General features: G+C 37.1%; 1 protein-coding gene across 9 annotated transcripts in view; it reads left to right on the top strand.

Annotated features, from left to right (window-relative positions):
* CEP192 (centrosomal protein 192) overlaps nucleotides 1–20,482 on the top strand; it is a 152,933-nt gene that overhangs the window by 86,631 nt on the left and 45,820 nt on the right. For 8 of the 9 annotated variants that reach the window (XM_053668827.1, XM_053668826.1, XM_053668825.1 and 5 more), the window contains 11 exons: nucleotides 3,609–3,780; nucleotides 6,106–7,030; nucleotides 7,946–8,094; nucleotides 9,408–9,638; nucleotides 14,102–14,227; nucleotides 14,418–14,561; nucleotides 14,680–14,743; nucleotides 15,162–15,301; nucleotides 15,393–15,485; nucleotides 16,028–16,146; nucleotides 17,854–18,030. In XM_053668827.1, coding sequence (XP_053524802.1) covers nucleotides 3,609–3,780; nucleotides 6,106–7,030; nucleotides 7,946–8,094; nucleotides 9,408–9,638; nucleotides 14,102–14,227; nucleotides 14,418–14,561; nucleotides 14,680–14,743; nucleotides 15,162–15,301; nucleotides 15,393–15,485; nucleotides 16,028–16,146; nucleotides 17,854–18,030 — 2,340 coding nt within the window. The remainder of the gene's footprint in view (nucleotides 1–3,608; nucleotides 3,781–6,105; nucleotides 7,031–7,945; nucleotides 8,095–9,407; nucleotides 9,639–14,101; nucleotides 14,228–14,417; nucleotides 14,562–14,679; nucleotides 14,744–15,161; nucleotides 15,302–15,392; nucleotides 15,486–16,027; nucleotides 16,147–17,853; nucleotides 18,031–20,482) is intronic. The other variant, XM_053668830.1, reaches the window with a different exon arrangement.

The raw sequence follows: 20,482 nt of genomic DNA on the forward strand, positions 1-20,482 counted from the left end.
CACTCATGTATCACATCTTGTGCAGTTTTTTTCGTGAAATATCAAACCACCCAGGTGACTCACTGTACACCACCCCCCTAACACACAAACACACAGCCCAAATGTGGTGCCCTAAAACTTCTGGCTTTCCCAAAGCTAAAATCACCTATGAAAGGGAAGAGATTTCAAACTGTGGAAGAGATTCAGGAAAATATGATGGGGTAGCTGATGGCGATTGGGAGAAATGTGTGAGGTCCCAAGGTGTGTACTTTGCTACACTGAAGGGACTGTGTCATCATTGTCTTATGTACAGTGTTTCTTGTGTGTTGTTCCTTCTTCAATAAATGTATCTATTTTTTATATTTCATGGCTGGATACCTTCTGGACAGACCTCATACGTTTTGAGAAATGCACTACTAGATGATTTTGTTGTTGGACATACAGGATAGAGAGCACTTACACAAACTTAGATGGTATAGCCTGTTATATACCTAGACTGCTTTTATAGCCTATAGCCCCTTGGCTACAAGCCTGTTCATCATGTTACTGTATAAAGTAAGAGATTAAATGAAGCACAAGAGAAAATGATGCAATTAAGAGATGTGGTAAACATAAGATGTATGAGACTGCTCCTTCTATAGTGTGTCATACTATATTATATAGCAAACATAAGTAGAAAAGAATACACTGTAAAGTAATAATTAAAAATATATAAACCAATAACATAATTAGTATCAAATGTTAGGTACTATACATAATTGCATGCACTATACTTAATATTATTGGCAGCACAGTAGGTTTGTTTATCCAGCATCACCACAAACACATGAATAGTGTGTTGATATCACTAGGTGATAGGAATTTTTCAGTGCCAGTATCATCATGGAAGCACTGCTCTCGTAGATGCAGTCTGTGGTGGATTGAAATATTGTTATGCAGTGTCTAACTAGTACCTTTATTGTGTGTTTAGCTTCTTCTACTTTATGCTTGTTAGATTTCCTATTGTTGCATGTAACAGTAGCTCATCATGTTTATTGCTGTGTAACACTTCATTACATGAGTATGTCACATTCTGTTTATTCATTTTCCCAGTACACAGTATGTATGTATTTTTACCAGCTTCATTTTTATGTTCCTTTTAATGCCTCCCCCTACCTTCTTCCCTCATCAACTTTAATTAAATGTGTTCGTATCTTTTAGTTGATTTTCCTGGATTATTATTACCTCTGTATACACAGCTCTTTCTTCAACTGGGGAAAGCTTTATTTTCTTTCCACTTATTCCCTTCTTTAGGGTACACTGGTTGCCTGTTACTTGATAACTCCCTTCTCTGGTCATCCATGGCTATTTTCTTTTCCCTAATTTCTTGATATATTCACTCTGTATCATGGGACAGCTGTTCAGGTGTTTATCTTCTGTATCATTAATTTTCTGCAGCATCAACTGCTTTCATTGCTGCCAATGTAGACCTTCGTTTTGTATTCATTTATTTTATTGAAAGCCTTGTACTTTTTGTGGTAAAATGGATTTGATGTTTTTATTCTACTTTTTTTCTGGTTTCTACCAGCTCAGGGTCCTTTAACTTTTTTTTATATTCATGGTGAAAGTTTGGTCAGAATTTTCATCCATTCACTGGCAACATTTTTTTAGTGAGTATACTTTATTTGGTAAGTTGTATTGCTCATTAGTATTCTTGCTAGCTGGTCTTCTAGAATCTAGCTAGTTTCTAATAGGTTCATAGAGCTGATGCAGAGCTTCTAATTCCAGACTATTTTTTGAGTCTCTGTGTGGCTGGTACCTTGACTCTTTTCAGATTCCTTTAAAGTCTGACTCAACTTAAATTTCTCTTTTATTTTCATGTGTTCTTACAGTTCACTTTTTATTATTTGAGATAATTTCTAAATGCATTTATTCCTTTCAACCAAAGGAGCCAAACTAATAATCTCCATCACCAGTAACCCAGAAGCTCTTTCATGCCATAACATGGTTCTCTGTGAATATGTATGCATGTGTATGTGCATGTGCATGTAAGAACCCCATTCATACTTGTATATAAGGTATGTAAGGGGAAGTAGAGACAATAAAATCAAAACTTTGAAAACAAACACACAAAAAACCCATATGTCATGCCGTGTCTAAAATAGGCCTCAGAGTTTGGTTAATATTTTCTCTCCATTTGTTAGAAATTCACTAGCTAGTATTTTGTCAATGCTGTCTTATTTGGGGTTTTTATAAATCTGAAATTCAAAGTAGGATTTTCTCTCTGTGTCCACTTCCCAGCTGAGTAGTTTGAACTTTATGCAAGAAAATGATGGGGTGAGTTTCAGTCAAATAAAGGGCTAAATTGAAACTGCTGGTACGTGGCTGAGTATTCAGTGGGTGCAGCAACTGTTTCCAAAGATGGCTGCTGGGACAATATTTCTTATTGAGTGTGACTTTGCCTCATCTCCTCAAGAGGTGGAACCTGTTTCCCCTCTCTTTGAATCAGACTGGGTTGGCCTTGGAATGGGTATTAAGTAATGACATATGGTGTGTGTATTAAACAGAGGTAGGATCTTACTGTGTATTGTTTGTAATTTTTTAAAAGATTTTATTTATTTTTAGAGAGGGGAAGGAAAAGAGAAAGAGAGGGAGAGAAGCATTAATGCGTAGTTGCCTCTCACGTGGCCCCCACTGGGGACCTCGTCTGCAACCCAGGCGTGTACCCTGACTGGTAATTGAACTTGCGACCCTTCAGTTTGCAGGTTGGTGCTCAGTCCATTGAGCCACACCAGCCAGGGTAGTATTAAGTTTTTCTTAGGATAAATTTGTAGGTATAGAACACAGGTGGCAGAGACAAGGCTTGTGGACCATATCTAGCCCTCCACCTTGTTTTATGTCGCCCAGCACCTTGTTTCTATCTGGTGGTAGCATGGGGTTCTTGCTTAACTGTTGAGTAGTTACATTTATACAGTCCTAAAATTATATTTACCCTTTGAAGGCAGCTGGGAGGCTGATGTGCCCCCCCCCCCCACCAAGAAAATGAGTTTGGTTCACCCAATGAGTGAGAATACCCATGGTATTCTGTACCCCTGGTATAGAGTTATTTAAGTCAAGGGGACTCTGATATGTATAGTATTGCTCAGCCAAAAGTTGTACCACTTTATATTCCCATCAGCAGCACATTATCTACATGGTTTTTAAAAAATCTTTACTCTTTGAGGGCAGAAGTTTTTTAACGTTCTGCTCATTGCTCTATGTTAGGTATTCAATCAAGTTTTTCTTGAATGAATGGCTAACATTGTTATGTGACTGTATATGAAATTTATTAATGAAAATGCCACATTTTTTCCACAAAGATGTTCTTTATTTTTAGAGAGAGGGTAAGGGAAGGAGAAAGAGAGGGGGAGAACATTTTTATTTTACAGTAGCTTATCAGGTGCTTCATTTAATAGAAATATAATTTACAATTTTAGATAATTAAGGTTAAAAGAAATGAATCTGTGATTGAGTTGTTATAGTATATTACTGCTGGAGCAAAGTCTGTAAATTAACAAGATTGTAGGCAAAGTAGGATTGGCTTTTGCTAGTATAGATGTTGTTAAATAACAGAATGGACAGCTCCAGTCACAAAGTGTTCTCTCTTTCAGGTGTGCTTTAGAATTTTTTGGTTCAGCAGCTCATTATCAGGAGTCCCCCTGCAAGAATGAGTTGTCTCAGTTGATGGGTCCACAGGCTAGTGTGAGCAGGCTGACTTACATGTCTGAACAAGAGAGCACCTGCCCCACCACAGCTTCAGATCATGTCCTTGAGGACTGCAAGGTGGGCAACCCTTTTATTATTTCTTTAGTAAGGCTTCTGATTATAAAGTGTTACTGATATAGTGCTCAGACTGGTCTGTATAGTATCTTTTGCTATTTTATCTTTAAAATGGAATTGGGCGGAGAAAGGGAGAGAGGGAAGGAGGGAGAGAGAAAGGAGAATCAAACAGCTACTCATGTTATATAGGCACAAGAGGTACAAATATTTTAGTATCTGCCCTCAGAAAGAGCTCAGTTTGGTGGAGGACATACGCAAGACATACTTTGTAATGAAATGCACAGTGATAGACCTATGCTGTGGGTACTCAGGAGGTAACTAAAAATATGACTAGGGTGTTGATGGGAGGGATAGTAAATGTACTGAGGCCATATTTTTCAGACTACTTGGAATTAGGGAAGAAGGAAACAAATGTGGGAAGGAATGGAATTGTGAATAGAGACTGCATTTGAGGGACTCCCAAGAAGTTTGGAATGGCTGCAGTGAAGCATATACTTAGGAGAAAAGATGAGAGACCAACTAAGAAGGGTCTTAGATGTAAAATTTGTGAATTTGAAGGTTCTTAAGCACAACACTGACATGATCTGTGTTGATGTTTTCAAAGTTCATTGCAGTAGCAGTGTGGAGGAGGCATTGAGAGGGACAAGGTGAGAACCAGGAAGACTGACATAAGGCTGCTGTGGTCAGCCAGGTGAGAGTCAGTACAGGCTTGGACAAAGGTAGTGGCAGTGAGTGTGGAAGAAAAGCAGGTCTAAGAGATTTATGTGGCAGAATATTATCTGTGTGTGTGCGTTGTGAATGTGACAATATTATAAATAAGGTGAATATCACTGTTGTTAGTAGGTAGTAACAGGCCTCTTCCATAAAGCTGTTAATAAATATATCAACTAAACATCACATCGTGCTGGACAAACCAGTTATACCCATTTCATTGAAAGCTGTCTTTTAGATGGTGCTTTTAGATGTTGGGTCTCTATGTTTTTAGCATAGTGGTTAAGAGCTGAAATGTGGAGTCAGATGGCCTCTATTTTGCTACTTTCAGACTAATACAGTCTTCCTAAATCTGTTTCTTCATCTGTAAGGAGGGACAGTGATGTGAGGACAGGACTTGGCAGCAAGAATTTACCCACTTGATACATACTGGCTCTTGTTATTTATTTATTTATTTTAATTTTTATATTTTTATTTGAGAGAATGGGAGAGAATGAAAGAGAGAGAAATACCAATTTGTTGATCCACTGATTTATTGCATTAATTGGTTGATTCTTGTATGTACCCTGATGGAGGATGAAACCTCTGACCTAGGTATAGTAGGACCATGCTGTAACCAACTGAGCTACTCAACCAGTGCTTGTTATTTATTTTTACTGATTGATGCATGGATGCATGACTGGCAAATAAGTTGTTTCTCAGTGTCTTTGTTTCTAAAGCTTTGGTCCAGAAGAAATTTTCAAACCAGATACCAAAAATAATCAGTGAGAGTTAAGTACATCTTAACCTCTGTGTAATGGTTGAAGATGTCACCGCTAAGTTGAAACATTATAAAGAAATAAGTATATAATCATTGACTAGGGCTGTTACTTCATACTTAAGAAAAGAGAACCATATAAGTTTAGATGTTAGAAAAGATTTTGGTACTCATAAAAATTAGCATTTTCAAACACAATAGCAATTTAGACAAATACCATATTTTTCAGACTGTAAGATGCACCCCTCCTCCACCCCCCCAGTTTGGGGGTGGAATGCAGCGGCAACCCTGCTCCTGCCTCTTGTCACCCCACTCCACCACTACCCCCCCATGAGCCAGGCAAGCTACCTTTGGACTAGAAGATGCACCCCCTTTCCTCCAAAATTTGGGGGTACATTTTATAGTCTGAAAAATACAGTAATAGGGATGGGAGAGTCTTTAATTTGGATTTGTGTTGATTCCTAAACTCAGTGTTGATGTCATTTGAAAGCTTACTCACCTCCACCCCCATTCATTTGTTATTAATTTACTTAGATTTTTACTGTAGTGTAGAGGGAAAAATCCCTAAGTTTGTACAAAGTTAGTTGTCTCTTGTCCTTGTAAATTTTTTCAGAAATATGATTGGTGTATACTTCCTCTTTACTCTCCTTAATTATTTCCATAAAACAATGAGTGCAATTTTTTTCTAACTTCTAATCCTGCATTTCACAGCTGCAAAACTGTTTCATGTGTAAGTGAACTTTTTTCCAGAGTTAATGTTGTTTAGATCTCTGTATTATATTATTTGAGAGTGTATCAGCATGGTTTGAATTGGTAATAATCTATAAATTATTTCTATAAACATTTTTTGTCACATTCAGAGTGATATCACCAGTGAGTTGAGCACCACAATTATTCGAGCCAGTCCAATTCCATCAGAGGAACAGGCTGTGGAAAAATTGAGAGAAAAAGATCCATTTCAAAGTAAAGGAAAAGGAGCATTATCCTATGTTATTCAGAAAAATTCAGGTACAGAAAAAGTGACTGAAACTACTTCTCTGAGTAGCAGACCTGAAGACATAAAACCTGACTTTAGATTTAATAAAGATCTTTCCTCTAAAAGTGGACATCTGTTGGAAACCACTACAAGAAGTTTGACTATGAACTCCAGTGAATTGGACCAGATTGGCCTGGGTCATCTGACCAAGTCAGGTCTCAGCCACCCAGTTGTGTCAGCAATGCCATGCTTTCCTGTGCCACTCCAGGCATCTGTGAATGAAATTGAGAGAGTAACTTCCGACGATACATCAACTACCAACAGTGCATTGAGTGGCCAGGTGGTGCCTCATCAGATGACCTCTGGAAACCAGTGTGCCCCTATTCCCAGCTCTGTGGTTTATGGCTCTGCTCCTGAGATGCAGAATATGCCCACTTCATTTCCTACACTCTTGACTCGACATTCTTTTACCACAGCTCCCTTTCCCTGGCAGTATTTGGGAACACTACCTGCAGCTGGAAATGTTGCTTTGCCTCAGTGCTATGCCGACAGCACCACAATCTGTGGGTTCTCAGGAAACTGTTCTTACCCTGCTGTCACTGGAGAGCATGTTCAGAACTCTGTGGCCATAGACATTTGTCTAGGACAAAATACTGGCTCTGGATTGATAGGTACCTCTTCTCTTTGTAACCCACCTTCTAATACCGTACATCAGAATCTTCTTAATACAGCAAAATCTTTTCCAGTGCAGTCTTTTGGTACAAATTGTGGAATTGAACCATGGGATTCAGGAATGATGTCAGGATTAGGTGAGATGCTTTTTCTGTTATTGCCTGTTGTTGCTTGCTACTTAAAATGGAATTTTCTCAAATGAGACCATAAAACTAGTTTTGTTTCAAGAAGATACTGAGGGCCCGAATTTCTTATAGGTTTTCTTCCTTTGTCCTGAATTTGGAACACAGACTATACATATTTCTGGGCAAGGGTTCCTGAAGTGGCCTTAAAAAATAATGAAAACTTACTCAGATGAAACTCCTAATACCTTTGTCTTTCTACCTCTTTTATGTTCTGCACTTGTGTTCGTTCTATTATTCTTTCAGCTAGGAAACATGCAGTTTAGAGTCACTTCCCTGAGGAGGGGGAGTGAGTCTCCTAGCTTTTAAGTCTTAGCAGGTTACTGTTGTGGTAGTGTTAGACAGCACCCTTCCACTCTTGTCTGTAGTAGCTGAACGGCCCCCTGATTCTCTTGTTGATGGATACTCTGCTATGCAGAGCTGGATGCTGTGCTTTTTCTGACCCTCAGCCACTGGTGTACTGTCTTCAAGGAAATTCCAGAGAAACTTTGTAAGGATGGTAAAAAGACTGGTTGTATTAAAAATCCAAGTTAGAGCCTCTGTCGTTTTTTTATTAGGTTAGGCAATGGTTTATATTTATGGGAGAAAAAAGGAAGAGATTAGTAATAGGTAATAACATCTGAGAGTTCACTAGCTTTAATTGTTCTTATTTCTTAGCTGGATTCAGCAGGAAAAAATTGTCGACCAGCCTATGCTGAGGCTTATGTAATATGAAGGATGCTTAAAGATATGGGGCACTTTATACCGTAGCCCTGGCTATAAATAAGTAGTCTTCTATGAAAATTTTCACGTAATTAGTTATGCATTTAATCGGGTATTATCTCTAATACCCGATTTCTTGCATTTTGACTGTGCTTTATCTTTACCCAGGGCATGTAAGGGTACCTGAGGAGTTGAAGTTTCCTCACGCTTGCTGTGTTGGCATTGCTTCACAAACCCACCTCAGTGTGCTCAACCCAACTGCCCACTGGTTGCAGGTCAGCATTGGGGTTCTCAGTGTCAGTGTTAATGGTGAAAAGGTAGGTGTTTTATTAACTTTCTGTTTGACTTAGTAATTGCATTATGAGTAATGCCAGATTTCTCCTTTGTCTAGTACTTCCTTTTATTTTGGGAATATGTTTCTTCCCTTATACTTTGCACAGAATCATTGCAGTGGTATCTTTCTTGGTCCCCCTTCGTCATAGTATTTCTAGTACTAGAAGTGAAATCTGAATATGTTTTTTATTTTCTACCTCTTGTTATTATTTAGTCATTATACTTCATTGTTATTTATTTATAAAATTATGTAAATGTCCTTTTAGTGCTATTTATATCACTGAAAGCTCTTGAGTTTCTGGTTTTGCTAAATGTGATTGAATATAAGTTATCATTTATCAAAAAACCAAAGAAGCCAGTTACTCTTAGGGCCTATACCTTCATTTAGTAAGCACTCTTTTTGACTAATTTACCTGATTATGTTTTTACATGACCTTTTGAAATACCTGGAAATACAGTTTTAACATTAACTCTTATAGTGAGGGTCTCATATGACCAATAACGGCTGCTACAGTTCCAGAATCTAAATCTCCTATTATGATTGCAATGACCATTTGACTGTTAGTTAGTAGGGAGGGTAGGAAATATAGACAGCAGCTCCTGTTCTGGAGCATCCTGGTTTTGAAACTGCTACTTGCAAACTAACATTGGTGGATGGACCTACTTTCTCCTTTTACATCCTAGTAATAGCCTTTATTTACCTGATAAAATAAGACCATCTCTACCCAACCTCTCCTTTTTCCCCTAACTTTCCCCCTCTGCTTTCAGATCCTGAGGTTAGATAAAAAGCTGGTGGTTGAAGAAAAGGGTTGAGGGTAGAAGGTGAGATTTCTCAGGAAGTAGTGTTGTCTCTGGAAGTGGGAGTAGAAAAGAAGATCCCCATTTACAGTGAGAAGGGAGGGTTTGGAGTGAATCACAATCATAGACTTAAAGGCCTGACAATGAATATTACAGATTGGTCTAACCATCTGCATTATACCAAAACCTAGGCCCTGGGGCCATGTATAGGGCTGTGAAGTACTGCCATTTTCAGTGTCCTTTTCAAGTAAAATGTGAGTATCAATAAGTGTGTTTGCTTTAAAATAGACTAGGAGCCATAAATTGAACCTATCTTCGTAAGTCTTCATAAAGTTTGACGAGTTATAAGACTTGGATTTTTAAAGAGGTAATAAATGTGTAGATTTGGTAGTCCGAATGACTGAGAAAAGGGATCTTAAAGTAGTTGATTCTACTTCTTGATTTGCAATGTATAGCCCTTTTTTTTAACAAGTCATGTGGTTCTTTTTTGTTCTTTAAGGTGGATCTTTTAGCATACCCTTGTTTAGTTTTCAAGAATAAAGTCATCATAAGACCTCATGCCACAGAAGAGATCAAAGTACTTTTCATACCGTCTGATCCTGGGATTTTCAGATGTATTTTCAGTGTTGCTTCTTGGCCATTTACAGTAGATGCTGAGACAGCAGTGCAAGCAGAAGCCTTGGCAAGCAGGGTCATTCTCACTGCTATTGCCGAGACCCCTGTGATTGAGGTAACTATTTGTAACTGGGTCTTTGTCATACCTGGCATTTTAATGAAGGCCATTTACCTGGAGAAGTAATATTTGGAGGAAAAATGAATTTGTGTGTAAGTATGCCACAAAATTAATTTCCTGCAGACCATTGGTTCTTAATATGTTCTTATTCCAAAATTAAAATTATTTGTTGTTTTTACAGAAACATAGATATACTTAGTCAGATGTTTGTAAAGCAGAGTATAGCATTAAACCTTATTTTCCAAGTGATTTTCATTTTATAATTTGATACTCACTTAGCAAAGTGCCTTGTTCATATTCCTCTTCCTTTTCTGTACCTGAAGATTATTTGCTAGCTGAAAAAGTTTATTTTCTATAGTCATCTATTTTCTAGACTTGAAAGAAATAAGGTCTACAAAAAACTGTACTTGAAAAATAACTAAATAAAATTATTTTTAAAAATAAAAATAAGTAAAAAATAAAAAAGAAATAAGGTCTAGCCCAGTTAAGATAATAAAGTAGCTACTGGGTTACATGCCTCTTTAGGACAGTGGCTCTCAGTCTTAGCTACACATTGGGATACCTTTGGGATTTTAAATGCATCCAATGCCTGAGTCCTACTGAAACCAACTAAATCAGAACTGGGGGATGGAGGCATGGCTAACTATCAGTAATTTTTAGGTCTCTCCAGATGCCTTAGTTCACAGACAGCTGTACAAAAAGTGTCTTGTTCTTAATTGATTGTGAATGAAATCAAAATATATTGAACAAGATTAAGGAATGTGGGAAGGAGAGATGGGGAGGGTACAAAACAAAGGAAAAGTAGAATTGTTAATGATAATAAAAAATTAGTTGATTCCTAATATGTGAACTGAACCTGTTTGTTTAACCATACTTTACAGGTGTTACTGAGCTCCTACTAAAGTTCACTTGTTTCATAAGCTATAATTGTGATTCTGTTTAGAAGTAGAATATGGGGGAATTAGGGGCAGGGTAGTTCCCAAGGAAACTGATGAAAGTCATTCAAAGTTTTTTTCACAGTGCATATGCCTTTTCCAGGAGGAATGCTTAGAAACTTAGCTTCAGAATTTTATCTCCTTGGGCTTAGAGGAGGAGGTACAGTTTTAGAAGTAGTTCTCATATTATAAACTTTTACAGTCTTTTTATTTTTTCATAAGTGTCATTTTCCATACTTTTCAAATCAGCTCTGTAATGCTTGCTGTTATCTGGGGCTGGGTTTTTCAGCCTTGGCACTGTTGACCTTTTGGGCTGGGTAATTTTTTGTTGGGTATGGGGACTATCTTATGCATTATAGAATTTTTAGCAGCATCTCTGGTGCCTACTTGTTAGATGTCAGTTGTGCCTCCTTTTCCTCAGTTTTAACAAGTAAAAATGCCTCCAGATATTACCAGATTACCCCCACTTGAGAACGTATCTCATGAATTTTCTGCATTTCAATATATTCTACTATACTAGACTTCTGAAATAACTTACTGTTTTGTAGCAGACATGAAAAATCACATCTAAGGCATATTTGAAGTTGTCATATTTTAAGTGGCTTATATGAGCAGTGTTTAGTAGTGAAAAGGCAGTGACTCCTAAAACTGTTCATTGGAATCTTCTGATGACCTTCAAAATCTACTGATATCTGTGTCTGCCTATCCCCCAGAGATTATTATTTCACTGGTGTGATTGGGCTTCGAAGCCAACATAGGGATGGTTCAGTGTTAGAACTTAGAGGAATAATTGTGCCCTCAAGACCAGCAGGATTTGACTAGGGTCATATCTATCTATCTATCTATCTATCTATCTATCTATCTAGATTTAAATATTCTATTTATTTTTAGAGAGAGGGCATGGGAAGGAGAAAGTGGGAGAGCAACATCAATGTGTGGTTGCCTCTCATGTGTCCCTTAATGGGAACCTGGCCTGCAACCCAAGCATGTACCCTGACTGGAAATTGAACCAGCAACCCTTTGCTTCACAGGCCCGTGCTCAATCCACTGAGCTACACCAGCCAGGACTATAATATAATATATTTAAGATATATATTTAATACATATACATATGTGTTTGTGTGTGTGTATGTATGTATGGTTTTGTTTTTGAATTACAGCTTACATTCAATATTGTTCTGTATTAATTTCAGATGTACAGGTGCAGCATAGTGGTTAGAAAATCATGTACTTTATAGAATGATTCTCCTAATGTTTCAAGTACCAACCTGACACCATAACTAGTTAATAACTATATTATTGGCTGTGTTCCCTACGCTATAATTTACATCTCTGTAAGTGTTCTGTAACTACAAATTTGTACTTCTTACTCCCTTTACTCTTCTCATCTAGTCCCCCAAATCACTTCTATCTGACATCTGTCAGTCTGTTTTCACTATCTGTGGGTCTGTTTCTATGTTGTTTGTTTATTTTGTTCTAATTTGAAAGGCTATATGAACTCCTGTGTTCACTAAAGCATTATTTACAATAGCCAAGATATGGAAGCAACCCATGAACCCAACAGTGGATGAGTGGATAAAAAGAAAAGCTGTGCTACATATACACAATGCAATATACTACTCAGACATAAAAAAGAATGAAATCTTGCCTTTGCAACAGCATGGATGAACCTAGAGGGTTTTATGCTAAAAGAAGTAAGTCAGAGGAAGACAAATACCAGTCTTCTTTTGATTTTGCTTTATTTTAGGTTTGGCTAGGCCAAAAAGTTTTATGAGTCTATAAAATATTATTCAGCACTTCTGCATGTGTATGAGTGGTCTGTGTTAGATTGCTCTCCTTATTTAAAGAAATCAATGTGTTATGATTATAGACACTCCTTTTAAACTTTGATATGTCTATCTTGATATCACTTTAAACATTTTTAGTATTGTCAGAAGTTTCAGAAGTCAGTATTGTAATATAATTCTTTTTTTAAATTTAATTATAGTTCAAGTACAGTTTTCTGCCTTTTACTCCCATGCCAGCCCAGCCACCCAGTGCTCCCCACTTCCCTCTCATTTCCACACCCTTTAGTTTTTGTCCATGTGTTCTTTATACTTGTTCTTGTAAACCCTTTCCCTTTTCCCCTGAAATTTCCTTCCCTCTCCCCTCTGGTCCCTGTCAACCTGTTCTCTATTTCAGTGTCTTTGGTTATATTTTGCTTGCTTGTTTGTTTTGTTGTTTAGGTTCCTGTTAAAGGTGAGATCATATGGGTATTTGTCTTGCACTGCCTGGCTTATGTCACTCAGCATAATGCTTCCCAGTTCCATCCATGCTGTTTGCGAAGGGTAGGAGCTCCTTCTTTTTTTCTGCTGCATAGAATTCCATTGTGTAAATGTACCATAATTTTTTGATCCATCATTCATTTACTGCTGAGCACATAGGTTGCTTCCAACACTTGGCTATTGTAAATTGTGCTGCTATGAACATTGGGGTGCATAGGTTCTTGTGGATTGGTGTTTCAGGGTTCTTAGGATATAATCCTAGCAGTGCAATTGCCACGTCAAAAGGCAGATTCATTTTTAGTTTTCTGAGAAAATTCCATACTGTTTTCCATAGTGGTTGTACCAGTCTGCAATCCCACCAACAGTGAAATAGGGTCCCCTTTTCCCCACAACCTCTCCAACACTTGTTGTCTGTTGCTTTGTTTATGATGGCCATTCTGACCGGTGTAAAGTGGTATCTCATTGTGGTTTTAATTTGAGCACCAACTTATACTATACACCAAAATAAACTCAAGGTGGATAAAAGAGTTAAATATAAGCCGTGACACCATTAAAATCCTAGAGGAGAACATTGGCAGGAAAATCTCAGATATTTTACGCAGCAACATTTTTATTGATATGTCCCCTATCAATATGCCCCTATCAAGGGACATAAGGAAAGAATAAACAAATGGGATCTCATCAAAATAAAAAGCTTCTGCATGGCTAAAGAAAACAGTATTAAAATAAAAAGAGAACCAACTGTATGGGAAACGTATTTACTAATGATACCTCAGACAAGGGTTTAATCTCCAAAATATACAAAGAACTTACATGACTCCACTCTAAGAAGACAAGCAACCCAATTAAAAAGTGGGCAAAGGACTTGAACAGACAGTTCTCCAAGGAGGACATACAGAGGATCCAGAGTCACGTAAAAAGATGCTCAATATCACTAGCTGTCAGAGAAATGGAAATGTAATAGAATTCTTTAAAGGGAGGCCTATATATTTCAAAAATTGCCATTTGTCTTACAATCTACTAGTTCTTTCAAAGCAGTTAACATGTTCCTTTGTTCTGTAGAATATTTGAGTACACAAACTACCTCAAAAAAAAATTTAACATTTATTTTTTTAGAAATAGCAGTTGTAAAATACCTTGAGGAAACTTAGGTAAGTTTACCTTTAATCCTGACTCTTATAGCTGAAAGGGCAGTGATATGAACATAAGCTACGATACTTATTAATAGATTGCTTTTTATAAATTTTTTTTTCACAATTAGGTAGAAACAGAAAAGAAAGATGTTCTTGATTTTGGTGACTTGACTTATGGAGGCTGGAAAGCTCTCCCGTTAAAATTGATAAATAAGACACATGCCATCGTGCCAATCAGACTTACTATTAATGCTGTAAGTACTAAAATACAGTAAGAAACATTTTACAGAGCATATTGATTTTGAATTTTGGACTGTTAATATCATTCTTGGTTAATACTTATGAAAGTAAATGGTTTTTTTTTTCCCTAAGGATTCTGTGAATAAGCATAATGTTTTACCAACTATTGGCTTTCCTAAAACTTATTCTTCTACTTTTGAACAGAATGCCATAGCCTGGCGCTGCTTCACATTTTCCAGGGAACCCGTCCCTGTTCCTATGAAAGCTCTTCCTTATGCTGATATGATTGCTTACCTGGCAGCTCCTTCTGTGATCAATCACATGATGCCTGCCAGTTATGATGGACAGGTAAGCTGGGTGGATTGACGAACCAGTTTGGCATTAAAAAGGAAGTTTCCAAACTACTTTTCTTTCATTAAGATTTTAATCAATGCCAGTATTCATTTAATTTTTTGTTTCTTTACAGGACCCAGAATTTTTGATTATTTGGGTTCTTTTTCATAGTCCAATGAAGCAGATCACTTCTTCAGGTATCATGTTTATGTTTTATCAGAATTTCTTTGTATCTGAGTAAATTACAAAGTTGAAGCTTATTTTCTTTGTTACTAAATATTAAAATATATACTTTGAGTAATTTGTCAAATATTTTATTTTTAAAATGGGACAGAGAACATTGCTATTTTGGGTCAAATCCTTGTAATTTTGGGTAACTCAAGTACCAGTGAAAACTTGTGGGAGTCTTTTCTGTTAATTGATTTTATCATATCTACCAATTGAATGTTTTCCTTTTTGTCTTTTCTCTGCTGCACTTATTTTTATTTCTCTTTGTTTAAAAAAATCATCTTGCTTAAGACTTCTTGTGATCCCTGAGAGCAGTGTTTGGCCACTCATGGCATTTAGAGTTAAATAACTCTGGTGTCTGAAACTAAAGGAATGAACTTTTTATAGAGATTCTAGACTCAGCAGAAGAATTCTTGGCAAGAGTCGATATAGAAGTTGATAGCCCGAACCCTACACCAGTCATTAAAAGTATTAGTCTTCGAGCTAGAACAGGAATAGCCAGGATACATGCTCCAAAAGACTTACAGGTACTTTAAACTCTTCTTTTGCCATTATTTGATGTTCAGGTTGACTAATTGTGATGATTTTTTAAAATGCCTGTTTCACCCCATCCTCTAGACTATGCATTTGTTTGCCAGTGTGACTTCCTCAACAAAGCAGCACTTACCTTTGAAAAATGCTGGGAATATTGACGTTTATTTAGATATTAAGGTAAGAATTTGTGTTGGTGCTATGACATAGTATTCTCTTAGACTGTGAAACCATAAGTATTTCCTCACATTCTGAAGGTACTCTGCCACCTCCCTTGTCAGAGTGTCATGTGGAGCAAATGTAAGAATTTGTGCAAGTGCTTTAAAAACTGGGTATTACCCTACTATAAAATACATGACAAGGAACTTTAACATGTAATGTTTCTTATAAGAACCAAGTTTTTGATTAATTTCCTAAAAATTCGTGTTCTCCTTTTGCTAGGTAAATTTGGAGGAGAGTAATTGATACATAGACATTATTTCTGAGACATGTTAAGAGGGTAGTGACAAGAAAGTTGGGGATGGGATGTAAGGTAAAGTTTGCTATGGAAGAGGAAGGAAAAGGAAATAGCATTTTCAAGAGAATAAGATAAGATAGGATGGTGTGGATAAGGGGAGGGGAAAATAACCTGTTATAGTAAATGACAAAGGCACATAAGAGTAACTGAGTAAAAGCCATATTTGCATAAGTCGTCATTTAGCTATAATTGTATAAATATTTAGATCCCAGATCAAGGAAGTCACTTTTCAGTGGTTCCAGAGACTCTGTTCCTTAAACCTGGAGAAGAACGTGAAGTTATCGTTTCATTTACTCCAAAGGATCCCAAAGCCTCTGAAGAAAGGTAATATAAAATTGTTTATAATGACAAGTTTTTACTCACTTCTCAAAACAGCCAATTAGCTATGCTTCAGTCCGCAGCCTGAATGATAGAATATGTGTTTTACCTCACTTAACAGATTATAGTCCTGTTGTACCTCTTTGATTTAGCCTCAGAGTTTCTTCTTTTGTTTACTAAAAATCTTTTATTAAACCAGTTGACTAGAGATTTTAAAAAAATCACTATTTCCAATTATATTCCAACAAAAGTAAGTAATAGAATGTCAGTCTTGATGTTTATCGTGAACTATTTTTCTCTCTCGAAGGAAACCATTGTTTGACCTTGTCTGTAGTTAGTTTAGAGTACTTTTTTCCACTCCTTCTCTGGGTCTCGTACTTTATGGCACTCAAGTCATAATGGGTGAATATCACCATACAATGATCAGAGCACCACTGTCTCTAGTATTTGAACTTGCTTGATAAATTTAGTGTCCTGAGACACATACATGACTTATCTACTGCTCTATTGGCAACCGTCCTGCCTGATTTCAGAAGCTGTAACCCTGCTGTCAGGTGAAAAGTCCCCATGTCTAGGGAACCTTGGGACCATAAGCCACTAAGGAGACAAAACTTATCCTCCTGGCAGGGGCACAGCCTGTGCCCCCTTTCCTTCACCCTGCTTGGTCCCTGGAGGATGGCTGGATAGTCAACGGCAGGGAAGATTCCTCAAGGAAGGAACAACCTAAGACAGGCACAGTTGGAAAGGGGCCATCAGGGATGGACTTAGGGGACTATAAAAGGGGGTGATAGACCTTCACTCCTCAGCTTTACCATAGCTTGAGTCCTCATTCTATCTGTAAGAAGTCTCCTCATCTCTTGGCTGCCTTACTTCCCTCACCTGACTTAAGCCTAAAACAGTGTCAGAGGTGGGTGCAGCCCTGTGCTCGAATGGATGCTTAGGGGGGGCAGTCAGGCTTAAGAGAGAATGCATAAAATCCTGTGAAACCTGCTTTGCTAAGAATGTCCACAATTTAAATGTTAAGGGTTCAAGCATAAAAGGAGTTTTTTTTCCAATGTTTTATGGCCCTTTGATGGCACTCTATCTGACCCTGACTCAGAATAAGCCCTTACAGTTTTCTGAATGTTATTTATTGTTTGATCATTACTGGTGAACAATGATTGATGAGCTTTATGTATAAGCCCTGTGTTCCTATGCAAACTAAATCAGATAAAAGCCCATTGAAAAAAGAGGTTTAACACCCTTCTCCTCTGAGAGATTGGCCACCTTTCCTCCCCAAGCAGATCATGTCTTGGTAGACTTAGTCTTGTTCTAGGCTAGGGGAGCTCTGCGGGCAGAGCCTCCCCACACTGCTTAAGTTACAGAATGCCTTAGAGGTTTCAGTCTGTTACTGTGGCCTGCAGCACTTGGCCTCAACTTCACTGTGTTGACTCTTTAATCAAGGAAGCATTCCTCAGCTCTTTCTGTATTCTTCATAAATATTTGTTAATAGTGTTCCTGTAGCCCCATTAACTTCTTTCTCACCTCAGTAGATGGCATTGTCACAGTCTCTGTCCTTATCTGTAGTCTCCTCTATAATAGAAGCTTTAATGGTAGGAAGGGCATTGTATCTGCAGCACCTGGTTCAGACTCTTGAACAAAGGAAACATGTAGGAAATAGTTGTCAGAAGGACTGAATTCTGGACATTCAACTTAGATTATTTTCTTTGTTAGAATCTTGAAAATATTCGTGCATCCATTTGGACCTCAGTATGAAGTAGCGTTAAAAGGTGAAATAGTTCCTTCAAGGAATAAACCTCTGGCACCTGGATCTTGCTGTTCAGATATTCCATCAATTTTATCCAGCAAGCAGTTTTTGGCTTGGGGTGGTGTCCCTCTTGGTACAACACAGTAAGTATGCACACAGAAGCCTCTAAATGCTGAGGTTTTGCTGTTATCTACCTAATGTTATTCTCCACTGTGTTAGTTGTGACCATGTTAATATTTTTAGAATTGAGTAAAGCTGTCTTTTATATTCCTAATATTTCTATTGTAAATTCCATTTTTTTAATTAATATTTTCACCCATTTTTAAATGCAATCTAAAAAAATGGTTTTAAATTTTCTTACCCTTTTTTGGTCAAGTCTTTGCTGATTTCTAAGTTTAGGCAATTGACAGTATCTTTGTTCCTTTTCTGAAAATCACTATAAAGAGATAGGAATTAAAAAATAATCAGACATTGCATTCTGTTTAACGACTTTACAAACTAGTCGGTAAATATTTTGTACTATAAAGTGAAGGGTATAAGGGGAAGATATATTCTGTTACAGGTTATGTGAATTTATATCTCAAATTTTCTTCTATTTATTTTGATTATACATTATGGATAATTGAGTTAATAAAATTAATTAGCATGTAATATATACTGTATATAGTAATATTTTTTGTTCGTATACATAGCAACATAATTAAATTTTTTTATCAACCTCATGTCAGAATTTTTAATAACCTAGGTAATTATTAAACCTCAGTGTTTATTCTTTTATATTTTATGCTTTTGTGTTTCTCCTGTTTTTCCTTTACATCTCTATGGTACCTGAGAGATAAAGTTCTGGCTGAATCTCTACTGTAGGTGTGAAGAAATTACTTCAAAATTACAGTTTTTTAAATGCAAAAAGGATTGCCTTGAACCTCCTTACCTTAGAGTTTATACCACTGCTTAATTACAGTATTTTGCCATGTGTAATATGCACCCACGCTTCAGGAAAAAATTCCTTCATTTCGATTATTTATGTATTTATATTTAGATACTATTTTTTATATTATAAAGAAATTTTAGCATTTAATTTTGAACATATGGTACAAGAAATATTAGGGGGGCGGGGCAGGGGAGAGCAATGGGGAAAAAGATGGGACAACTGTGACTGAACAAAAATTTAAAAATAATAATAAAAAGATTTTATGTACTGGTAACAAATTTATGATACTTACCTATCATAGAGGGCCAAGAACTCTTCATCACTGTCAATATCAGAAGTATCACCTTCAATTTCTATATTACTGGTGTCTTCTGAAGAGTCATATTCATCATCCTGCTAAATTTCATCATCCTCAGCTCCATCCATAGCATTGCTGATGTTGTATTTTTAAATAATTTCACAACCACTTCCTTCTTGACACTGTTACACGATCTTAAGATCCAATCACAAACTTGGGTGAGGCATGTTTACTTGATCCTACCTGTAGGCGTTAAATCTTTACCAGCTGACTGCATCCATGATGTACATTCTTTTTCTTTTCTTTTTTTTTTTAAATTTTATTGATTATGCCATTACAGTTGTTCTATTTCCCTCCTTCATTCCCCTCCACCCTGCACACCCCTTTCCCACCATTCCCCCCTCTTTAGTTTATAACCACGTGTCTCAAGTTCTGTAGATTCTATATTTCCCATACTATACTTGCCCTCCCCCCTATCTATTTTCTAACTACTGTCTATGTTTCTTATTTTCTGTACTTTCTCCCCCCTTGTCCTCCTCCCACTTCCCTGTTGCTAACCCTCCATGTGATCTCCCTTTCTATGGTTCTGCTCCTGATCTAGCTGTCCTCTTAGTTTGATTTTGTTTTAGGTGTGGTTGTTAATAACTGAGTTTGCTGTCCTTTCACTGTCTATATTTTTTATCTTCTTTTTCTTAGGTAAGTCCCTTTAACATTTCATATAATAAGGGCTTGGTGATGATGAACTCCTTGAATTTGATCTTATCTGAGAAGCACTTTATCTGCCCTTCCATTCTAAATGAAAGCTTTGCTGGATAGAGCAAGCTTGGATGTAGGTCTTTGGATTTCATGACTTGGAATACTTCTTTCCAGCCCCTTCTTGCCTGTAAGGTCTCTTTTGAGAAATCAGCTCACAGTCTGATGGGAACTCCTTTCTAGGTGACTATCTCCTTATCTCTTGCTGCTTCTAGGATTCTCTCCTTCATTTTAATCTTGGCTAATGTAATGATGATATGCCTTGGTGTGTTCCTTCTTGAGTCCAACTTCTTTGGTACTCTCTGAGCTTCCTGGATTTCCTGGAAGTCTATTTCCTTTGCCAGATTGGGGAAATTCTCCTTTATTATTTGTTCAAATAAGTTTTCCACTGGTGGCTGTGCCTTTCCCCCTTCTGGTACTCCTATAATTCGGATGTTGGAGCATTCAGAGATGTCCTGGAGGTTCCTAAGACTCTCCTCATTTCTTTGAATTCTTGCTTCTTGACTCTTTTCTGTTTGGCTATTATTTGCTTTCTTCTGGTCCACTCCATTGATTTGAGTCCCAGTTTCCTTTTCATTGCTATTGGTGCCCTGTTCAGTTCCATTCATTTCAA

This window comes from Artibeus jamaicensis, unplaced genomic scaffold (genome assembly GCF_021234435.1).
Source record: "Artibeus jamaicensis isolate MK-2021 breed Jamaican fruit bat unplaced genomic scaffold, CSHL_Jam_final contig_511, whole genome shotgun sequence".
NCBI classification, from domain to species: domain Eukaryota; kingdom Metazoa; phylum Chordata; class Mammalia; order Chiroptera; family Phyllostomidae; genus Artibeus; species Artibeus jamaicensis.